Source organism: Miniopterus schreibersii (genome assembly GCF_964146895.1).
Source record: "Miniopterus schreibersii genome assembly, chromosome: 11".
Classification (NCBI taxonomy): Eukaryota; Metazoa; Chordata; class Mammalia; order Chiroptera; family Miniopteridae; genus Miniopterus; species Miniopterus schreibersii.
Genome location: NC_138111.1, coordinates 45,865,193 through 45,888,725, shown reverse-complemented (window position 1 = coordinate 45,888,725; position 23,533 = coordinate 45,865,193). Strand labels below are relative to the sequence as shown.

The 23,533-nt window shown below is 36.6% G+C and overlaps 1 protein-coding gene across 2 annotated transcripts in view; it reads right to left on the bottom strand.

Annotated features, from left to right (window-relative positions):
• Positions 1 to 23,533, bottom strand: part of KDM4C (lysine demethylase 4C) — a 306,318-nt gene that overhangs the window by 198,505 nt on the left and 84,280 nt on the right. For both annotated transcript variants that reach the window (XM_081151625.1, XM_081151626.1), the window contains one exon: positions 19,864 to 20,001. In XM_081151625.1, coding sequence (XP_081007751.1) covers positions 19,864 to 20,001 — 138 coding nt within the window. The remainder of the gene's footprint in view (positions 1 to 19,863; positions 20,002 to 23,533) is intronic.

Here is a 23,533-nt window from a genome sequence, read left to right as displayed (position 1 = left end):
CTCAAACATGCCCATGAAGGTCACCTAATGGCAAAGAAGAGAAATCAGAGCCCTGTGGCATCTGAAGGTAAACACCAAGTAGCATCTGAGATGTGCCCAATTTTCTTAAAATATCCTGTTTTATTTTAAATATACTTGTAAGTTTTACATTGTACACCAAGTTATAGCAATATCTGACTAAATATGTTTTCTAGCTGATCTGCTATTAAAAGTAACATTGAGGGATTTATTGGAGGCATACCTTATTAAGGATATTAATCCATTATCTTTCATGTAACACACATAGTATATTTGTTCATTTAGTTTGCAGTTTTTGGTAATGTAGTTCTTTTTCTTCATGGCACCCACCAATGGTGCCCCACATGGAAAGTCCTCCTCAACCTGAGGATCGGACAAATATTCCCCTACATTTTCTTCTAATATGTTTTATTTCAAATTCTTTCTTGTTTTTCTGTGTTGCTATTTTATATCTTATTTATTTTTCCCAAGGTCTTTTACCTCATTTTTACTTACACTGTTATATTTTTCCAAAAAATTGTATATATAAGGATTTTTTATTTTTATTTTACTTATTTTAGAGAGAGAGAAACATCAATTTGTTGTTCCATTTATTTATGCATTCATTGGTTGATTCTTATATGTGTCCTGACTGTGGATTGAACCCGCAACCTTGGCTTATCGTGATGATGCTCTAACCAACTGAGCTACCAGGCCAGGGTGGTAATTTATTTTTATTTAAAATACCGAAGAGCATTCTATCACTTTAGAAACAACAATTAATAGAAGAAATCTTTGCCCTGGCCAGGTAGTTCAGTTGGTTAGAGCATCACCCCAATGCCCCAAGGTTGTGGGTTCGATCCCTGATAAGGGTACATACAAGAATCAACCAATGAATGCATAAATAAGTGGGATAACATATAGATCTCTCTCTTTTGCGTGCATGCGCTCTCTTTCTCTCTCTCCTCCTCTCTCTCTCAAAAATCAATATATAATATATAAATAAATACATTTTAAAAATAGAAGAAATATTTGAAACATCTGACAATAGCAAATATATATCTACATCTCTGGTGATTTTTCATAGCCACTGCTGAATAGCTTGAATTTATAAGATTAAATTTCTATCCCCAATATGCACCAATGCTACCAATGTGCTAGATCAAATAGTCATAACACATACAGATTAATGATCTGTAGGAGATCATTAATGATCTCTTTAGTCACAGCCACAAAATCAAGGACATCCTTTCACAACCAGTAGAGCTAGAGTTGGACTAAGATCAAACCCTTATCATTTGCATGTACATATCCAGCAAATTAAAGAATTACATTTTTTACTCACAAATACTCACAGGTAGGATTTTGCATTTTCCAAATGTTTCATGTTCTTGCTTTATTTTAAAAAGAAAGAAGGGCTTAGTAGAAAAAAGCCAAGGGATATTTTAGAACAGGGTTCTCAGGATATGAAACTCTCTCCCAGGATAGATTCTGTCTCTGATGAATGACTGACTTGAGAAAACTTTATTTCAGAACTACAGTCCTTTAGTATGTTCTGGACACAGCTCAAATGAAAACTGAAGGATATTTTAACCTATTTGAAACCCCTCAGAATCCAGATAAGAATGCATCCCCACGGTGGGTACTTCCACAGTTTATTCTGAAAGACAAGTAACAACATGGCATGGTTGGCATGTGTTTAAATGATAGCTGCCTGTTGGTGGGGTATCATATTTGCACCCGCCAAATCACAGAACAAGGAGCTTTGGCTTACAACTGGTTCCTGGGGCAGATCTGGGAAGCAAGAGAAAAGCAGGAAGGCACTATTGGTCACTGCCATAGCACAATTTGAGACAATGTGAAACAGCAATTGATAGAAGAAATCTTTGCCCCAACTTTTAAATTGCTTTTAAACATTTAATAAATGTCAACATCTCATGAGAGAGAGGAGACAAACATTTATTGCATGCCATGTGTCAGTCACTAATCAAGTAATCTACACTAATTACCTCACACACTGCTACTTGTCAGCTTATAAGTTCCCCCCGCCCAACATTTTATTTTATATTTGTGCTGTGTGTTTGTGTGTGTGCACATGCTCCCCCTTTGCATAGCAGATATACCGTACAACTTGTAGGGACCACAAACAGTTGGCAATAGATTTGGGTGAATTATAACCTCATTTCACAAAAGAAACACTTGAATTTGATTACATTTTAGGCAAAATGCACATACTTCCTATACATAAAATGACCACTTATTTTAACCAATCTGGAAGGAATATAAATGATAGTACAGATATTCCTTACTACATTCAGTTACATCCATTTTATCATATTTTCTTCTATATAAAACATCAATTACAAATGTATATTCAGTAAATATCTAAGACTCTATATGTCAAATTAGGTCAAATGCTGTGAGGAAAACCCTCTTCTAAAGAACTTGGGAAAAAACTGTAACGAGCCACTGCCCTCTGCTGGTGAACAACACACACTGTCCATAAATCTTTAATTTGAGAAAAGTAATGAAATACATTAATATTTAAGCACCATAGTCCATGATACAATTTACAGAGTCTAATAGTGAGTTTTGATTATGTGGGAACGATATACACACACACACAGAGTACATGTTTTAGCAAAAGCAAATATGCAATTTCAGGCTTTTTTACAACACATACAGAACATTATATTCTATCTGAAAATAGTTTCTAAGCAAATTTCCATTTTAATTCTTTCTTTTTTTTTAAATATATATTTATTGATTTCAGAGAGAGGAAAGGAGAGGGAGAGAGAGAGATAGAAACATCAATGATGAGAGAGTCATTGATCGAGCCCGCAACCCAGGCATGTGCCCTGACCGGGAATCGAACCCCAATCGCCTGGATCCCAGGTCGACGCTCAACTGCTAAGCCACGCCCGGCTGGGCTCCATTTTAATTCTTTCAACAATTATTTAAATAGTGGGTATCGGTGCTGCTTTTTCCCATTTTATTTTTTTCAAATATCTTTATTATTGAAAGTATTATAGCTGTCCCCTTTATCTCCCCATTGACACCCTACACCCCGCTCTCACTCCTTCACCCCCCAGGCCTTCGCCACACTATTGTCTGTGTCCATGGGTTATGCATATATGCATATAAGTTCTTTGGTTAATATCTTCCCCCCACTACCACCACCCCTCTTCCCTCTGAGATTTGTCAGTTTTAGAATCAATGAGAAATGTCACCTTACTTAGAGATCAATTAGTAAGTATAGAATAAAGTTTTTTAAATGCTTTAAAAGTACTATGAGCATATGCAGACACATTTATCATCATCCTCCACGGTGAAATTCTGGTTACAAGCTAACTATCTGGAAGTAGATAGATTACAGAACATTTCTACCATGTACTTATAAGACACATTTATACATTAGTTTAGAGCTCTCTATATAAATATACTTTTAAAAACTATAAAAATAATTTCATTGGCTATCTTTCAAATGGCACAAAATAATACATGATAAGTCTTGAAAAAAAAAAAAAAATTCCAACAACACAAAAGTAGAGTGCATAAAAGGTGAGAGTCCCAGCTTTATACATCTCAAATTCATCCCACTGGCCATAGCCATAATTATATATATATATATATATCCTTTCATTTCTTTTTCTATCTATATATTTTTAAAGAATTTTTTTAAATCATAACTTCATACTATAAAAGGCAGTCCTTAACTAGCTTTTTTCTTTTTACTTAATATATTTTGGAGATCTTGTCACATCAATTCATACAGATTGACCCCATTATTTTTAGCAGCTGTACAGTAGAGATGTCCTAAAATTCTATTCCATCAATCATCTACTACTAGTAACCATATTTACGCACCTGAAATGTGGGGGAAGGGTATTATAAATATCCGTGCTTAAAACTGTTCACAAGAATAACTTCTAGAATTATTGATCTATATAAAAAATCTGAGTTTCCATAATAAAATACATAAATATGTCACACATGTAAATAAATAGGTACTGTGCAGTACAGTTTTATTTTTGTCTAACTAACATTTAGAAGTAACTTGATTTTAAAATTCACTTGAACCTACAGTTGTACACAATAACAATATAGAATGCCAATTCTTTTTAGTAACTCAAAGAGAAATCTTTAAAAACCAAAAGCTGGACAGAGGCAATGGGAAGATGCACATCGTGTATTTGTGAAAAACAGTATCTGAGTATTCATGTTTTTGGCTATTTTAAAAATTTCACCTTACATTAAAGAACTATCAAAAGCTCATAAAAATAGTAACCCTTAGAATGATACACTCTCACCATTTATCGTCCCACTGATCTTCCCTCATTATATAACACTTTATTTATACCACAGTTAAAATCCCCAACTGAAAATACAAACTCTATAAATAGCACATTTCCTTGAAGTTCAACCTTGCTCATCTTTGCTCAGTAGTCAGAGCAACTCTAGCAGTTAGTTCTGCTGTAGGCTTAAGTGATGACATACGCACGGCACAAAATGGGCCAGCTCTGCCTCCTTTCACTGAGCTATAAACTTCCTCTGAAGGTTTATTAATGAGCAGCACAGTCACAAACACTCAAGCTGTCATCATGCTCCTTAGGGCTAAATTCACTGAAGCATACACTCTACTGTCTGCACATCTCCACACACAATGTGTAAAACCACAGATCCATAGGTTGGAACTGATCTTTAATAAGCTCACCCCCCCCCCCCCCGGAAAGTGCCCAGTCCCCAAAGAGTCCATCTCCTCTGTTAAATGTATAGCTTAGTGCCCGGCCGGGTGTGGCTCAGCGGTTGAGCATCGACCTAGGATCCAGGCGATCGGGGATCGATTCCCAGTCAGGGCACATGCCCGGGTTGTAGGCTCGATCAATGACTCTCTCATCATTGATGTTTCTCTCTTTCTCTCTCTCCCTCTCTTTTCCTCTCTCTGAAATCAATAAAGATATATATATATAAAAAGTATAGCTTAGTGAGTGAATGAATATTTAATCTATAGTTGTACCTTGACCTTCTGTTGAATACTGATTTCCCTTTGTGCCCTATTTCTATTTTCCCAAGGCTGTAGTTGCCTCATCCTTTGCCTTCCCAGCTCTGAATCAAGTCAAGGCACCTGGTTTCACAGTCACTGCCTCTGAGAATGGCAGGCAAGGGAACATTTTCTCTTAATCCCTTGGGTTATCATGATGGCATGTCCTGCTCTGTGAAAATGAGTACAATAAAAAGCATCCTTTCAAAAGAGGCAGGTTCAGAGGACAGAGATGGGCAAAGACACAATTAATAGACTATAGCTTCCGAAGAAAGATACAAAGCCCCAATAAAGGTTTCATGGGAGACATAAGATAGATTTTCTACATGCTTTTTCAAAGACATCTTTTCATACATAATCAACAACCTATACGACGTAAACATGTTTCAGGAATAGAGAACAGTCTGGCGAAGCTGAAGCATAAGAGGATAAGGAGTGGGCTGACATGCAGGTTGAGAGCCTGGAAACAGCAAAGGCTCCTTATCCAACTGCATGAACGACTGAACCAGGAGCAAGATGGTCCTCATTCCCTGATGCTATGAAGCAGACAAGACATACCCCTACCTGGAACCTCTGCAATTCCCACCAAGTACGACTCTCAGTCCCATTTCCCTGCAGTTACTAGTAAGTCTTAAGGCAAACAGGACATCAACAACTTGCTACAGGAACAGAGTGGGGAATTAGGAAGGCTATGCGTGTTCCACAGTCACGCACAGAGGAAAGGAAGTCCAGATGGGTGCACAGTGGCAGCTAAGAAGAAAGAGGAACAGAGGCTCAATCCTAGGGCCATAAGCAAACACTGACTTCTGTTAAAAAACAAAAACCACAAAAATACTCTAATAAAACTGAAAAGCAAACAAACTGAGAATGATATTTGTGGAAAATAAGAGTCAAAGGTCCAAATCCTTAATTAATAATAATATTCATAATAAAATATTTTAAAATACAAAAAAATACATAGACTATAAAAATTGTTCAAATTCCCTAGTTATTTAAAAAATGGGATTAAACTTTTTTATTTAAAAAGAAAAAGGAAAAAAAATTTTTAGTAACCAATCTCAGTGTTGCCAAAAATCATTTTCATGTTACTTATGTGAGTACAAATGCTGGAAACAATCTTACAACATGTATTCAAATACTATTTTATTCAATAATTAGCCTTCTAAAATCTTATCCCTTAAGAAAAAAGAAAGTTGGACAGTAATTTATGCATAAAGCTCTTTACTGCTGTGTAATTGGTAATACTGAAATTTGTAAACAACCTCCATAACAACAGAATAGTTAAATTAGGGTGCATTCATAGGATGAAATATTCAGCAATTTCAAATAGTGTTTTTGAGGACTTTGAAGTGGCATAAAAAAATATTCAAAAACAATAGGATATAACAAGACATAAAGTATTATGTTTGATAATATTCCAATATTTTTTGTTTGGTGTGGTCCACAAAGCCAGAAGTATTTATTATCTGGCTTTTAAAAGGAAAAGTTTCCTGACCCCTAGGCTAAAAGATTACACCATACAGATAATATTCCAATTTTTTTTAAAATGCTTATAATGCATGACAGAAAGCCTGGCTTAGGAAAGTGGGTGCAAGATCTCATCAAACTGACTCTCTGTGGTCCCACAGTATCTGGAATAAGTAGAATACAAGACAAAGGCCTCTTCCCAAAAGCCCAATTACAGGCCATTGTACAGCAGGTAATTAATAGATTTGAATTAACCTAAATGCCAGTCTGAAAAATTTGGTGAGCACTGATTAGTGGTTCTGGGCCTTCTGCTTCAGAGATGAGCCCACTGATGCAGAAGGTCTAGACCCACTAATCTACCCACTGAGGACTACTTTGTCCATAGACTCTACTGGAACTGTACATGTGACATTCACTGAAGACAATTCATTCCATAGTGGTGTCTGTTTGCCTTTATCCTGTGGAGTTTCCATAAATTTACTTCAAAGTTTAATAATTATAAAGACCAAGAAAATACATCTGATTCAATCTGCTATCATGTCAATTGGTTGCAGATAGTAAATGGGGAAGTTAAACGGGGGAAAGGGGGGGGGGTTCTCTTAGAATGAAATCAACACAAACTGTATTATTTCAATATAATAAAACTAAACTCTACAGGTGCCCATTGGAACTCTAGGTTTGTAAACTTCCAGACCTGAAAGTTTCTTTGAAAACACAGTGAATTGCATCTCCCCAATTTTCTTGATAAGTAATTGCATCAGTTACTTGGTAATTGAGTATGGTCTTCAGATTCTCCATTGTGCAACTCAAAGAGTAAATATTCTGAAAGATGGATCTGAACCTCCAATTCCTTTCTTTCACTTTCACATAGGCTACTCTGACTGACAGGATCACCAGTGTGAACAAAAAGTAACATGGCAACAGGAACTGAACAAGAATCTGTGCTCAGCAGCAACATTTTTCAGTCCAGCACTGAGTGGCTGAATCAATCAGACTGCTTTAGATTTACCACAGACTCCTTCCATCTCAAAACACCAACACATACCTATATAGTAATTGGGGGGGAAAGCACAGTGAATTGATAATAAGGAGCCTACACAACAGAAACACCTCTTAAGATCCACAGCTATAGGGGAAACCTATGTACAAATCTGAGAACAAGAGTTTATCTACTGAGAAGTCTTGGTCAGACTTACTCAAACTAAACATTTTAGGGCTTAGAATTCAGCATCAATTCTGAAGGCCAGAGTATACACAGCACCACAATTCAGAAAAACCTAACATTCTCTCTCATCAAATGTGAAATACTAAAGTATTAAATCACATTTTCTAAAAATTATGACCATGTACTGAAATGAATACAGTTTTAGAGACATAATCTAGACATTTCAGAACTTAAACATTCAGAATTTAAAAGTCACTCACCAGAGCTACTTAGGCGAGACATGTATATCAGAGAAGTTACACATAGGAGCTAAGCAGGGTTTGGAACACTGCTCTCCTAGTAATCTTTTCCCTCATCTATCCCTTCAATCCCCTGCCAAGACAGCCTCCAACATGTATCTTTATTGTCAGATTAATGCTGCACTTGTTCTTCTTCAACTCTACTCTAGCATTCTCCCCAAAATAGAAAAGTTTGCATTTAACTTTTTAAATATAGATGGTATATGTTCTTTGATTGTTTGATTTTAAGAATGACATAAAATTAAAAGGTATTTTAAGCACCATCTGCTCTCTTGCAACAATGAGCAATAATTTCCTGATTGTCTTACTTCGTGTACGTGTTTTAAATCTAGAGTACCCTTTATGATTACTGCAGTTGGTATTTTATTATTTTATGTAGCCCTCCTTGCCTACATATATATTTAGAAACCAGGCTGGGTTTTATCTCCTCTTTCTGCCATTCCTATTTCAATTTCCCATTATCATAGAACTGTTGAGAAAGTCATTTCGTTACTTTTTTCTGTCATGTCTTCCAAATTCACTGGGATAATCCTTCATGGAGCCAGAGAAATGTAATTCTAAAGAAACTTATTAAAATGTATTTGACCAATCCAATTCTTCAAATATGAGGACACAGTTCCAAACGCTGTCAGTAAAACAGAAACTATGATGGCAGTAACTATTTTCCTGTATTAACTGTGGTGGAATAAGCTGAGATGGCAGGTGTAGGCAGGGCCTGTCAACAAAGACAGAACTGGAAACGTGCAAGTGCACCAGGTCCACGTAGCCATCTGCTCTGCACGAAGGGAATGAAAAGAGAGCACTGAACTCAGGCATTCATTTTCAAAGTCCTGATTTGTTAACAAGATCTGTGCAATGAACTCCTATGCACGACTGTGGTTCTATGATGCCCCTCAGAAAAAAATCTACTGCAAACCATCTGTCATACTCTATTGGGATAAGCTACAAGATTCTTCTAATAAACATCTATACTCTAAAAATGTTTTACTTGCCATAAGTAAAAGATATATTAAAAGAAAAGATGTTAAAAGGAAAGACAATGGAAAACAATGTGTTCAATACTGATCATCTTTGTGTAGATCTTTAAAAAGGTATAGACATATGCTGATATTTCTGAAGGGATATACAAGGAGTTGTTAACAGGTTTTACCTTTGAGGAAGGGAATGGAATGGGTGTCATTTAATATTTCTCTGGACTAATTTTTTTAATCATGGGCATATATTCATTCTTTTATTTTTATACATTTGAACATTGGGTACTTGGAAAGTAATATGAAAAGCCATAGTGATTTCCTTTCAAATAATTTTCTGTAAAATTAAACGTATTCTAGTACAATAACTTACTCAATGATTCCCATATCATTGGGCATTTTAGTTATAATTCAATAAAACTAGAACCACAACAATCATCTTTGTAAATGAACTTTTGTCTGTCTTTCTGATGACTTCCTAGGAGTGTAAGAAATGGGTCAAAGGGCATGGAGATGTTGAGGGGTATTGATACATACTACCCACCGCTCTTCAGGATGCTTATGCCAAATACACTGCCACCAACAGAAGTGTAGAGCACCCAGTCTACCAACTACATTCTCATGTCCAATGAAACTTCCCTTTTATATTTACTAAGACAATAAGAAAAATAAATCCTTCACTATTACTTTGAATAATACTGAAGTTTGAACAATTTTTCAATTTTATTTGCCAGCAAAGAAACAGGTTTTCAAGCTATTTCAATAATCATCAGAACAGTCCATTTTTTTAAAAAAAAATTAATACTTAAAATTAAAGAACAATCCAAAATATGCATTCCTGAGAACTGAGAATACTCTACCAAGAATTAGTGAAAATTATTAATAGGTCTTTAAAAATGTCCTTTATGAATAGTAGGAAGTTACTGGAAAACTACCTTTTTATCTTAATTCAAATAAAAAGCTGGAGCAGTAAAAGCCATGTGTGGACTAGTCAAACTTAGCAGAAACTTCTAACATCTATGTTGGCTTTCTTTCCAAGGGTTTATAACACATGGTCTTTCAAATTCAACATGGGGTCCAAAAGCTACAGTATGTTTTTGAAGACAAAAGCCAACAGCTCCTTCACATTCCTCCTCTCAGCAATCTGGCCCACAGAACCCCAAACACTGTTAGCTGATATCATTTCTTTTCAAACTGCCCTCATTTTGTAGAAAGTAAAAGTGAATGGATGTGAGAAATAAGTAGAAATATATAAAGCAACCCATCTGCCCAGTCTGCTGTTAGCACATATCCTACAAATACGATCCCCACAGCCACTGCTTCTCAGCACCTCAGGCCTGAACTCCACTAGCTTCCCCAAGTTAGTGTCGGGGAGTTCCCTGACTTAAAAATAACCCATGATGAATCATTTTTTTTTAAATGTTTTCAGTGGTAGAGGACGGTGCTAGGTGACTGTCCCAGCTACTGCCCCTATCCTCACTATAGCCTGGTGGGGCACCAGCTTAAAGCTCTCTCTGCAAATAAGGATATTATAGCACACAGAGGCAAGTTACACAAGTACCCCACACAGAACCAGAATTCTAATACAGACCTATGTGATTGGGTTGGGTTTTTGTTTATTTGCACTCAAATTAGCCTTAGAAACATTTTTATTAAGGAAGGAAGAACTCTGGAGATGGAGCAATGAACATTTGTATTTCTGACAAAGTTGTGAAAAATAAAACACTGGAATGCTTTCTCCAGACTTTGATTTTTAATCAGAACCTTTTCATGTCTCTGGTCTGGTATCCAAAGCATGGACTTTAAGTTAGGTTCTGATCCCCTTATGATTGCAGGCTGCAGATTTCTGTGCTTCCTTGTCTTCATCTAGAAAGAGATGAGCGTTCCACTACTCTCCTAGGGCAAGCTGGCCTTTTCCTCTGTCTCCACCAATCCTACCCTCCCTTCTATTTTGCCAGGATTAGCCCAGTGAACTGATCCATCATCACTGGAACAGTAAACAGGATTTCCCTTATGCCAGACAGGCCCACCACTGAGCCAAGGTCAATTCCTCAAAATGGAATTCTGAAAGAAAAATGCAGTGGAAACACAATCCTAATCCACCACATATCTACCCAGTCCCCACCACAACTCTTCAAGGCTCCTTACATATTTAATTTCATTTATTTTTCAGAACAACTATAAAGTAGCTATTTTACATATCGGAAAAGGGCAATGTAGACAAGTTAGTTAAGTACTTGCTCCAATGAAACAAGAGTTCATGGGTAACCCTTGAACTTGTACCCTTTCAACACGACAAAGCAATGCTTCCCTTACACATGAGGAAATGAAGCTCGGCAGAATTACAAGCAGCCTGAGAAAGACTCAAGACGAAGTATATTACTCTCCAGAGCATCTGCTGCCTCCACCACCCTGTGTTGTCTCCCTTGAGTGCTTCTGACAGCAATCCTACAGAGATCATGGAACCTCAATAACTACTTGAGCTATATTTCTAATGAATTTTATAAAAGTAACTTTGAGATTACACATGGAACATAAGCATGCTAAATTTTTCTTCCTTAATGTTTTCTAGCCTTCTCCTAAAAGATTATAAAATAATACCAATAACAGTGAACTACATGTATATATGTATACAATCGTCATCCCCTGCCCCAAAATTCTGTACTGATATATCTGACTATAAAATAGATGATTTCCCAATATCAAGATTTCATTTTTTCACATTTTTAATAACATTATAACCATAAGTTGAAAGTTCCCTTACTTATGTATTCATTAGTCATACTCAATTTGATAAAAATTTAAATAACAAACAACAGTAAGAGATATAAAGTCATAAAAATTGCACTCAGCACTATAAGCAAGAAAGCATAAAAGTACTGATATTTGTCCTCACTTAAAGAAAGTACTTAGAAAAATACAATCTGATAACACAAATGAGACAAAAACAATGCCTGGCAGAATTAGCTGTAAGCACTAAATTTTGTTGATTGTGTCGAAAAGAATTAACCAGTGCTCTAAGCTATTGTGTTGGAAATAATCCTTTCAGAGTGTCCAAGTGTCCAGAAGACACTCTTGTTTTGCCTTCCTCATTTTAGAAAGAGGCAAAATACATTACTGGCCACAGTTTGCAAGGGGATATACGTCTAGTAAATTAAAAATAACAGGCATGCTAAAAGAGGGAGAGAACTAAGCACTGGGCTTCTATTTTGCATCAGGTCAGCTTAGGGTCTGCCTAACTGGGGACACCTTTCTTCTCTGAACTGGCTAACACTGATTCTTCTCATTGCAAAGGTGCAGAACTGTTACAACAGTAACTGAGGTTAATCATGGGTTTCTTCACCCATTCTTCATCCCGTTTGATAGTTAAATATCAAAACCTTATTCCGCTATCACCTTCATCACTTTCTCCTTCTTCCTGAGAAGGGGCCCTGGCATTAGCACAGAGAATGGCCACAGCCCCATAAGGAATTTCCAGGCTATAGTTCTACCGAGCAGTTTCTGAAGGAGGAGCGCTCATCTTTTCTATCATCTTGCTCAGAGCAGAGGGAGGAGGGGTTGTGGATCCACAGATTAAAGTCTAATTATAGTTAAGTGACCTCAGTGAAATCCCATTAAAACTTTCTTTTGATTCAAAGAGGTCATATCAAATGATTAAGTAAGCAAAACTCCTACACGGAGGCTTCAAACTGGGCATCTGCACATGTTGCTGCCGGTTCTATCAGCAGAGAATAAAAAGGGAAGCCATGACCTTGGTAGGAATGCCTTATTTTAACAAGTCCTATTTCACACTTAGCTCTTCCGCTGAGAACGAAAATCACTGTGTGGCTGGGCCAGGGGTTCAGAGCCCACTTAAGGTAGGTGTATCCTCAACTTTGTTCTGATTCTCTATACACATCTTTTTGCCCAGACTGAAGCCTCAGGATCCCCCTCACTTCTCAAAATGAGGAAGGGAGCAGAGAACCTCTGTGGGGGTTTTTCCCCCACTTAACCAAAGAGCAAGGTTAAAGCCTGAGAGGTAATGATGGTTACTCTATGGGCTAAAAAATAATTCATGTGTAGGTTTCTCAACAGAGCAGAAGACGACAAAATAAGTACCCACTGGCTTTAAGAAACCAAACAGAGCCTGGCCCGTGTGGCTTAGTTGGTTGAGCCATGTCCCATGCACCAGGAGGTCACTGGTTGATTCCCAGTCAGGGCATATGCCTGGGTTTCAGGCTTAATCCCCAGTAGGGGGTGTAGAAAGAAACCAAATAGAAACAGTTGCTAGAAAGAATGTGGGGCCTCCTGGTGTCAACTACAACTTACCTGGGCAGTATTGTTCTGAATCCTTAAGAATCTTGAAAGTGACCCCACAAATCACATACTTGGCTGGCACCTATTTAATCCACCCCATCCAGGGAGATGAGTCCAGGAAATACAGTGCATCAGGAGCCAACCATCTGCCTCCAAGCCCAGCCTCACCATCCTTATTTTATGCATTATCCCAACTCCCCCAGTTCAAGAAGGGGGCTAGAAGAGGAAAGAAGGCATCCAATTATCTCTGAACTGGCACTGTCAGAGACAGCATGAAGTAACATGGATGAAGTGCCCTGGACAAGGCCCAGCACATTGTGAACAATCAACGGCAGGTACTATTATTCTCAAACCATATGAAAGTAGAATGGCTTAAACACAAATTAATTTTTCTCAAGAGTATATGTTATTCAAAAAGCCAATTTACTTTTTCTTAAGGTAATAAATTAAAGCCTCAAAACAGATATTACCTTGATTATATATTAGCAACTAAATGTCAATGCCATGAACCATATACTCACTTCTATTTAAATCCTATAATCCAGCAATTTTATGTTAGCAATAAATGAAATCAGGCTCCCTTGCTCTGAGCCCCAGATCTCTCTCTTGCAGACACAATATATGCTAATCAACTGGCTTTCTAGTCCACTCCTGGAAGTCTCAGATTTTCTGAATACTACAACTCAATGCTTTATCAGAGTAAAATAGGGACAAATGTGAATATTTTCTGTGTAAATACCTCCTGTAGATATGTAAATACTAACTCCCCAGCTGGAGTACAAGCTCCCAAGGACATGAGTTCTTATGCTTCTTTTTCTCTACATAATATGTTCTCGTCTTCCCTTAAAGCTCTGTAAAACGGGCACCAGAGAGCCACTCTTCAGCACTATTGTCCTGGACCACCAGGGCCCAGGAAACAGAAACAAAGTAGAGGTAAAAAGAGAAAATATAGAATCCCCATAGCTCACAAACTTTATATTCTATATGCATTTTCAGACACTTAAAATTAGAATGCCAAGAACTGTTAAATGAGCAACGTGCAAAATAGTCTACATTTTCTTTCTTTCACAAGCCACAAGAATAGGGAAATATCACTCTATTAGTATTTTGTGATCTAAAACACATTAAAATATATCCTAGTGACTCACCATTAAAATGATTCCTGAGTGCTTTAATAAATACTGCCCAAGATTAAAGGTTTTTGGAGAAGGATGCTACCTGATTTAAGAAAAAAACAAATTCAATTTTACAAAAGGATTGAAATATAAAATAGAATGAACCCATATTGTGGTTTTTATATGGGAGACAATCTAATAGTTGAAATCCCTTCCAGATGAAAGGGAAATCAATTTCAAAATTCTATCATCTCTTTTTAAACTTGTTCAAACGTTTGAGGATTCAAATGTCAGGATGCTTTAAAATTAGATAGTGAAGGATCATTCCTGGAGTTCATAAGAGAACATTCCCAGCCCTGCAGTGTAATTTTTCAGCTTTCTGGAGTATCACATTAATCATTTAAAATTAATGCAAAATAAGGGATATCATTTTGGAGTCACCAACTACTACCTCTCCCTCCAAGAAGATAACATTATTTATCGTGCTGTAGATAAGTCTCTCACACTGCACACACTGTCATAAATACACTACTTGTGATGGTGTAGGCTAAGGTATGACTGTCCCCAAGACAATGATTCTTTTTCACTAAAGAAAATCCGTAAATAACTTTTCTTCCCTTTGAGACAATCACAGTGCTTCAGGCTGCTGCAACACAAAAAACAAAATATCTTCGCAAATGTCTCCAAACAGTCAAGCTGAAAATCTAAGCCAAAGTTTCATTTAACAGCCTGTCAGTTTTTTGATGTGAAGCTAATGAATGCAGTGGCAAACAAATCCATCAAACCTAACATCAAAACAACTGCACTTCATCCCACCAAACAGAAAAATGAAATACAACCTGCAGGCCAGCTCTTTGATCCAACTCAGGCAGGATGCAGCCCAGTGAATGCCACCACAGCTGCTGCACAGAAGTAATCATGGACTCCGCCTCACCGCAGAGAGAAAGAATACCCCACAAATGGAAAACACCCACCTTGACTGGGCACCAGTATCTCACTTTGATTGTTAAGCTATGTTACATATTTTTAAATCTCTACTAGAAAATATACATATAGCATTTCAGTCTAGATTACTGATGTTCAAAGCTATAAAAATGGCTAAAATAAGTAACTGGATAGCATGTTCCACTCATGCCACAACTTCACAAATGGAGGTTTGTCAAAAGCCCTATGCTCTTTATGGAATCTCCTTGAAAACAAAGACTACACATCTTTCTCCTTTCATGCAGCACAATTCCTGTGGCAGAGGAGGAACTCGCTGAGGGCTCTCCAAAGTCGAACTATGCCTGAGTCAGTAGGCAAATGGGCACGTGGCTACTTGGAACATTCCCCTAGATTTTTTTCTTACCTCTGATTAATGAAATAGGGGGAAATTACATAACTGCCTTGTTAAGTAAGTGTGTCCCCTTACAACAGGTCTTCTGTTCTGTAGTATCATGCAGGATTTGCTATGCTATATTTTGCAGGTCAGGGCAAAAGAGAGCTGAATGATCCTTACTAAGGAGAGAAAGAAAGAGAAGAACGAGAGGAGGAGTAAGGGCCTGGGGTAGTAGCAGAGATTTTTAGAAATAGGGACAAATTAAGTTGGTATCAAGCCTATGAGGTCAATGCCGTCTCATGCCCACCTCTGTCCGTTTTCTGAGGTTCTTCTCTGCCTGCAATCTCGGCACAAAAACAGTCTCTGTGAGCCAAGGCAGCTTGGGTAGATATGATAAAAAGGGGGGGGGTAATCAGAATTAAGTGCTAAAAAACAGAATATACTAAAAGGCAGTGAAATAGTCACATAATTATTGCTGCTGCTGCTATTATTTAGTTCAGAATACAAAACATCCAGGAATTTGCTGAAATTTGGAAAATGGCTATTTGGGCTTAGCACAAATAATGGAATGGGAGTTCCAGTCAATGTTAGCCATTTCTTGAACAAATACCATACACCAATAGGTCAGTAATACATTCAAAAGAAATCCCCTCTCCCATTCTACTCCAGAGAAACCACCAGAAGGCAAGCAGCTGACAACAAAGGAAGCGGTCCTTGATCCCTTGCCAGCATCACCTCACTCTCACTATGCTCTCATTAAACAGGTTATCCTCCCAAGTGATGAATTCACAGAAGCACGCACGGTGCACCGCACACAGCAGACAACACTCTCTAAGTAAACAGAGCTTTGTTCAACAGCAGCCACCTCAATGGGCTGAAAAGGTCCTATTAACCAAAGTCTGATGGCCATCGAACAGAGATTGTCAATATATTAGTGACTCTGGGGGCTATCTTTTTCAAAACCTAGCATGTGTTTTTTTAAATAAAAAATAGTCTACTGTAACAGCTCTTTTCTAAGTCATGAAGTCAGAAATGCTGGTTTGTAATATATAAAATATAATCAGTGGAGATCCCACATTAATTAATTAATGCTGCACTCACTACAAACAGATACTGTATCAGTTGCTTTTATGTGTTCAAATCAAATACATGGCAGGTAAAGCAGATGTCACCCCGACCTCCCAGCCCAGTGCTTAAACTATGAAAAAATATGCAGTTACCTTTTAAATCATCCCTCTCAAATACATAACTCATCATCACCTGTGACAAGTAACTGGGGTTATCTGATAGTTAACAGTTATCATTTAGAATAAATTGAAAAAGGCAAAGAATTAAGACAAAGTAACAAATTTGGTCCAAAGCTAAAAGTCCTATAAGTGCAATTCATAATTAACCTGCATTACATTTGTCCCCAGCTAACAAAAACTAATGCCCAATTCACTAATTTTCCAAGATTAAAAACTACACGTGTGTGTGTGTCTACACACATGCGCATGCACACACACACGCATGCACACACACATACAGAGTAATTTCATAAGGTTGCTTAAAGAAACAGACCTGGAAATAAATAAAAATATATATCAAATAAATGATAAAAGACGCCAAAGTTTGCACACACACACAAAAAATGCCATCACAGCACACTATAATGTAAAATAACTTCTTAACTAGGAATAGCCAAGAAAACATTAATATTGAGGAATATAATTTAAGAAAGTATAAGAGTGTTTTAGTGAAAATGCTTTAAATTGTACCCATTACAGGTTTAGTTTCCTGTTTTTAAGCAAAATAACTAAAATTAGTTACATGATTCTGAGTAGATTCTTAGTATATCACCATGTCAATTACTCATTGAAACTGTCTGTGGTAAGCAGAATGCCTAGATATCCATGTCCGAATCCCTGCAATCTGTAAATATGTTATTTTACATAACAAAGGGATTTTGTAGATTGCTTGCTCTGAAATGTAGGGAGCCACATTTGTGAAATGTGCAAGAACCTGAGAGAGGCCTCTAGGAGCAAAGACCCAGTTGACAGACAAGAAGGAAAGGGAAATTCAGTCCTACAACTAGAAGGAGCTGAATTCCGCCAACCACTTGACAGAAAGGAAGTGGATTCTTCACCAGCCTCCAGTAAAGCACCTTGATTTTTCCTTAGTGAGACCAAGGTCAGACCTATAACCTACAGAACTATGAGATAGTAAATGGGTATTGTTTTAAATCACTAATTTTATGGCAATTTGCTACAGCAGCAATAGAAAAAGAATACATTCTCAGAGTAGCACCTCCTCCCCCAAAATAAGGGAAGGTGGAGACAATACTTAAAAACATATGCAATTACAATTTTAAATTGACTGACCAAAACTGCATTATAACCATTGAACATTTCGTACCTTGTAAAATACCCAGAACCAAGACAGTCATATCCCTTGACTAAACTGAATGCCATAAATCAACACAGCATGCATGCATATAAACAAACATACCCGAGTTTTCTTCCCCCTCACAACAAATCTATGGAGTAGAACAGTATTTCTACTTTATACAAGAAGAAACAAAAAGAATAAATGACTTTCCTAATGTTACATGGCTAGGTGGAAGAAGAAAAGCTGGTCCTCAGATCCCTGCCTCCTCTACCACAGTGTACTGCTTCTTAACAATCCCACAATTCTAGGTTCCAAGAGCTGAGATTTCAGAAAGGACCACTATCGACCTCTCTGACTTAGTTACACTCCACTCCACACATGTCAATGTGGACACACCTGCCACATTTTAGCCTTGGGGAGAAGCTATTTTGGTCAATACCTTGAACTAGATCTGAAACATGTAGTAAACAAACACCAACTAATTTTTCTGGTGACTCTGAACAGCTGTAATAGCTGATTACTACGTCAATGATTAAAGATGCAAACTATAAACTAGCATACCTTGTTCTAACCCCAAGGCTATGACACTGTTTCAATGCAAATACTAGCATTACATTTCTGCAAAAAAACTGCAGTAGCTGGCCAAGGTACATACACACTGAGTTTTCTTTTCTTTTTTTTTTTTTTTTATTAGGCTTATTGTAATAGGAAGGATGTGTAATGGGAAGAAATAGTTCAGTCTGTTCCTTTCCAAATTACCCCTCATAAATAGAAATTACTCAGAACAGAAAAAGTCTTCTAATAGCAAGAGCTTTCTTTTATGTCAGGAATTTGTTCAAATGCTTTCTGAGCTGCCAAAGGGCTATATTTTTATTTAAATATATTCTGCAATTTTCTAAATACACATATAAATTAAACTGAGAGTTATCTTTCCTGAATATATTTGTATCTAAGTTCACCCAATGGTTCTGCATGCAAGTTTTATCAATGTAGAATGAATAATACTCGCTTGTACCTTGCAGTGGCCAAGAAAAGGACATATAGCTGTATGTATCATTTTACACTAAATCTATGTCAATTTTACATACTCTGTAAAACACATAGTTTCATTAAGAAGCTGCCCTCTGCCAGCCTGCACCTTTGCCTTAAAAGCCACAGGAAAGAAAGCAATCTAATAGAAGCCACCATCACTCTGAAAGTGTCCTCTACTTAATGCCACAGGGGAAAATTAAATTTAATAGAAGTTGTTATGAGTGAAAAAACACAGTATGTGAAACTAAATTAAATACTGGGCAAAAGATGCAAAATTTTTTGCAAAAGATCCCAAATTTAACATGAAGATATATATCTTGCTCTACATTATTACTTTCAAGAATTCACTTCTGAGCTAAGGGAAGTTTTAATCATTTCTTCTTACCATTCTCCCGTGTTACAGTTTTACCAGACACTTTCTTCTGCAAATTGTTGTTTTCTAAGTCATGGACTGAACTCTAACATGGAGACAGTTCAGTCATAGAGCCACAGGGAGCCACAGGAAAACCTCTCAAAAAACAACTGGTGGCCTTAAGACATAAAGCAAACATCACTTGCATAAAATTGCCTCTCAAGGTAAACTTTCCACATTAACTTCGAAACAGACAAATATAGCTACAAATGGTAATGCAGCCTATGTAAAATAAATATATCTAGTTGGAAATAACTTACCATAGTGAGAGGTACACAATGTCAATGAGGGAGAAAATAAATGCTGCATGTGATCTTAGCTTTCCAGCTACACTAACTGGAATACATATTTAATTTATGCTTTATTTCTGAGGCATAACTTACCAACTTAGCAACTTTCCCATAGTCAATCCATCTGACGGTAGCAAAATTTGTAGATTCTGCACAGTTGAAACCATGATTAAAACCAGCATGGTAGCCATATGGGAAAGTGATCATAAATTCTCCAGCCTCCTGGGTAATCTGCAGGGTAGAAAACATAATATTTTCAAATTATAGGACTTCCCAAATTGTGAATACAATTAAAATATATTTCCTATGAAAAAAATAAAGAAAAAATGTCATAACATCAGAGTTAAACCAGTATAAAAGAAGTCGCCCCGGATCCTTTACTTAATCCTTTAATAGCTTTTCAGAAAACTCTTAAAAGACTTTTCTAAACAGGGTGTGACCTTCGGCAATGTAGTTCAATCATTCAGTCCATAATCAAAGATATCATATTTTATATGAAAGTCTTTAAGTTATTCTAATAAATTTGTTCACATTATCAATCAGTGCATATATTTTAATATTTTTAAATTCTGCCCTGCTGGAGCTATATTAGGACAAATCATAACTGACATTTTTCAAGTTAAAGCTGCAAAAACTCTGATAGTGCAAGCTGAACAGGTTTTATTATGAATTTCTATTGCTAAAGAGTTGGTAGTACTGACCAAATTATTCTTTCATAATACTCAGAAAACATTAAATTAACTATATTTCACTTAATCGAAAAAATTGCCATGAAAGAAGCATTCAAATATATGTATGCATGTGTGAGAGATGCATTTTTAAATATAATTAATATAATAGGTTAATAAATCAGGAGCTGATTTATTTAAGTATTTAAGCATCTTTATTTAAGTAAAGATGAAAAATGTATTTATTCTAGCTTTATTTTTAAAATTTTAAAAATTTATATTTTTGTAATCACCAAAGCACACAAAATATACCATGATCTATAGAAAAATAGTAAAGTTAAATTTTTCAGTGTTTTCTATAAAATATGTTTTTATTGATTTGAGAAAGAGAGGAAGGGAAAGGGAGAGAACCATCAACCGGCATGCCCCCTACTAGGAATCAAGCCCACAACCCAGGTGTGTGCCCTGACTGGGAATTGAATCAGCAACGTCTGGGTGCATGAGATGACGCTCAACCAACTGAGCCACACCTGCCAGGGCAGTGCTGTTGTTTTAATTTGCCTGCTGTATGCTAGATTATCAAGTTTATTACTCACTAGTTCATTCAGTCACCATGGTTCATTTCAGTCCTAAAATGCTGAAAAACGAATATGTGGGTATGTACATGTATGTAAAGATAGAGGAGACACACTGTATAAATAAAGGTGCACACAATGCAATTCACTTTCCAGTTTAGGAATGCTAAAATGTTGAATGTGAGAGTATTTTCTTTCCCAATAATTCTGAAATTCAGTTCATCATCCCCTCCCATCATGATACCCCAGCAGGTGTCCTGTTCCAAAGAGCAGCAACTCAGCTGCCACCTGGCAGGGAGAGAATGGCTTATCAGTGTTCAACATGGTTCCAGTTCCATCATTCTGAGCCATATGAGAACAAAGCCTGATTCTCTCCTTTCCTGATCTCACTGAATCACATTAATTATAATTGTGCTTGGAAACTATGCACTTCCTTGTACTATGTGATAAAACACCCTGCTCAACTGTTCCTAGTCCTATAAAGGTGGGGGAAGGGTAGGACTGCTGTCACTTGCTCCACTGAATCCCACCTACAATCTTTCTCTGCTCTACCTAGAAACCCCTGTTCTTGCCACATTGAAGAAGGGCACCTGTTCCCATTGAATGGGACTCTAAATTTTATGCCTCTGTAAAATTCCAAGAAAAATGTCAGTTCCATTTAGCAAAAATATAAGGTCAATTTACTGCCTCTATGTACTAAACTGGTAAAAATTTTAAAAAATTTAAAAAGTACAGGGGGGGGAAAGAATGAGTCCCTTTTACTATAAGAATAAACAATCAACAAAATCCCACATCATGGAACAAGTCAGAAAGGGTAATACACATAATCTAAAAGTGGATATTAGCTATTTGTTAAATATACTTTTTCAGATATATGTATGAATATGTACAAATACATTGAAAGAAGAAGGGAGAAAATGTTACTCCAACTGTGAAATGATTGCCTAAGAAAGAGGGCTGAAATGAGGAGGAAGAGTGTCTTACTATAAACATATACTATGCAAAGTCCTTCACATATAAATCAGTAATTTTCAACCAGTGTGCAGTAAGAATTTTAAAACATGCAGAAATAAATGACATAGAGACTAAAAAAACAATACGAAGATCAATGAAACCAAGAACTGGTTCTTTAAAAAGATAAACAAGATTGATGAACCTATAACCAGACTCATCAAGAAGCAAAGAGAGAGGACCCAAATAAACAAAATCAGGAACAAAAGAGGTGAAATATCAACTGACCCAACAGAAACACAAAGGATTATTAAGAAAATACTATGAACAACTATATGCCACCAAGCTGAACAACCTGGATGATATGGACAAATTCCTAGAAAAATACAACCTTCCAAAACTCAATCAGGAAGAGCAGAAAGTCTAAATAGGCCCATAACTGCTGATGAAGTTGAAGCAGTAAAGAGCTCCCTGCACACAAAAACCCTAGTCCGGATGGCTTCACAGGGGAGTTTTACCAAACATTCAAAAAAGAATTCACACCTATCCTCCTTAAACTATTTCAAAAAATCCAAGAGGAAGGAACACTTCCAAACTCCTTTTATGAGACCAGCATTAGCCTAATTCCAAAACCAGATAAAGATACTACAAACAAAGAAAATTACAGGCCAATATCCCTGATGAACATAGATGCTAAAATCCTCAACAAAATATTAGCAAATCGGATCCAGCAATATATTAAAAAGATCATACACCATGACCAAGTGGGATTTATTCCCAGGATGCAAGGCTGGTACAATATTCACAAATCAGTAAATGCGATATATCACATAAACAAATTGAAAGACAAAAATCACATGATCATATCAATAGATACAGAAAAAGCATTCGATAAAATCCAACACCCATTTTTTATAAAAACTCTCAGGAAAGTGGGGATAGAGGGATCATAGCTCAACATAATAAAGGCCATATATGACAAACCTACAGCCAATATCATACTCAATGGTCAAAAACTAAAACCATTTCCCCTAAGAACAGGAACGAAAGAAAAACTAAAAAAAAAAAAAAAAATCCCATTTACCATTGCAACTAAAAAAATAAGATACCTAGGAGTAAACTTAACCAAGGATGTAAAAGATCTTTACTTGGAAAACTACAGGACACTGGAAAAAGAAATAGAGGAGATATAAACAAACAGGAAAATATACCATGTTCAAGGATTGGAAGAATTAACATCATTAAAATGTCCATAACACCCAAAGCAATCCATAAATTCAATGCAATTCCTATTAAAATACCAAAAGTATATTTCACAGATTTAGAACAAACAGTTCGAAAATTTATATGGCACCAAAAAACACCCTGAATAGCCACAGCAATCTTGAGAAAGAAGAACAAAGTTGGAGGGATCACAATACCAGGTATCAAGTTATACTACAAAGCCACTATAATCAAAACAGCCTGGTACTGGCACAAGAACAGACATATCAATCAATGGAACAGAACAGAGAACACTGAAATAGACCCAAGCCATTATGGTCAATTAATATTTGACAAAGGAGGCAA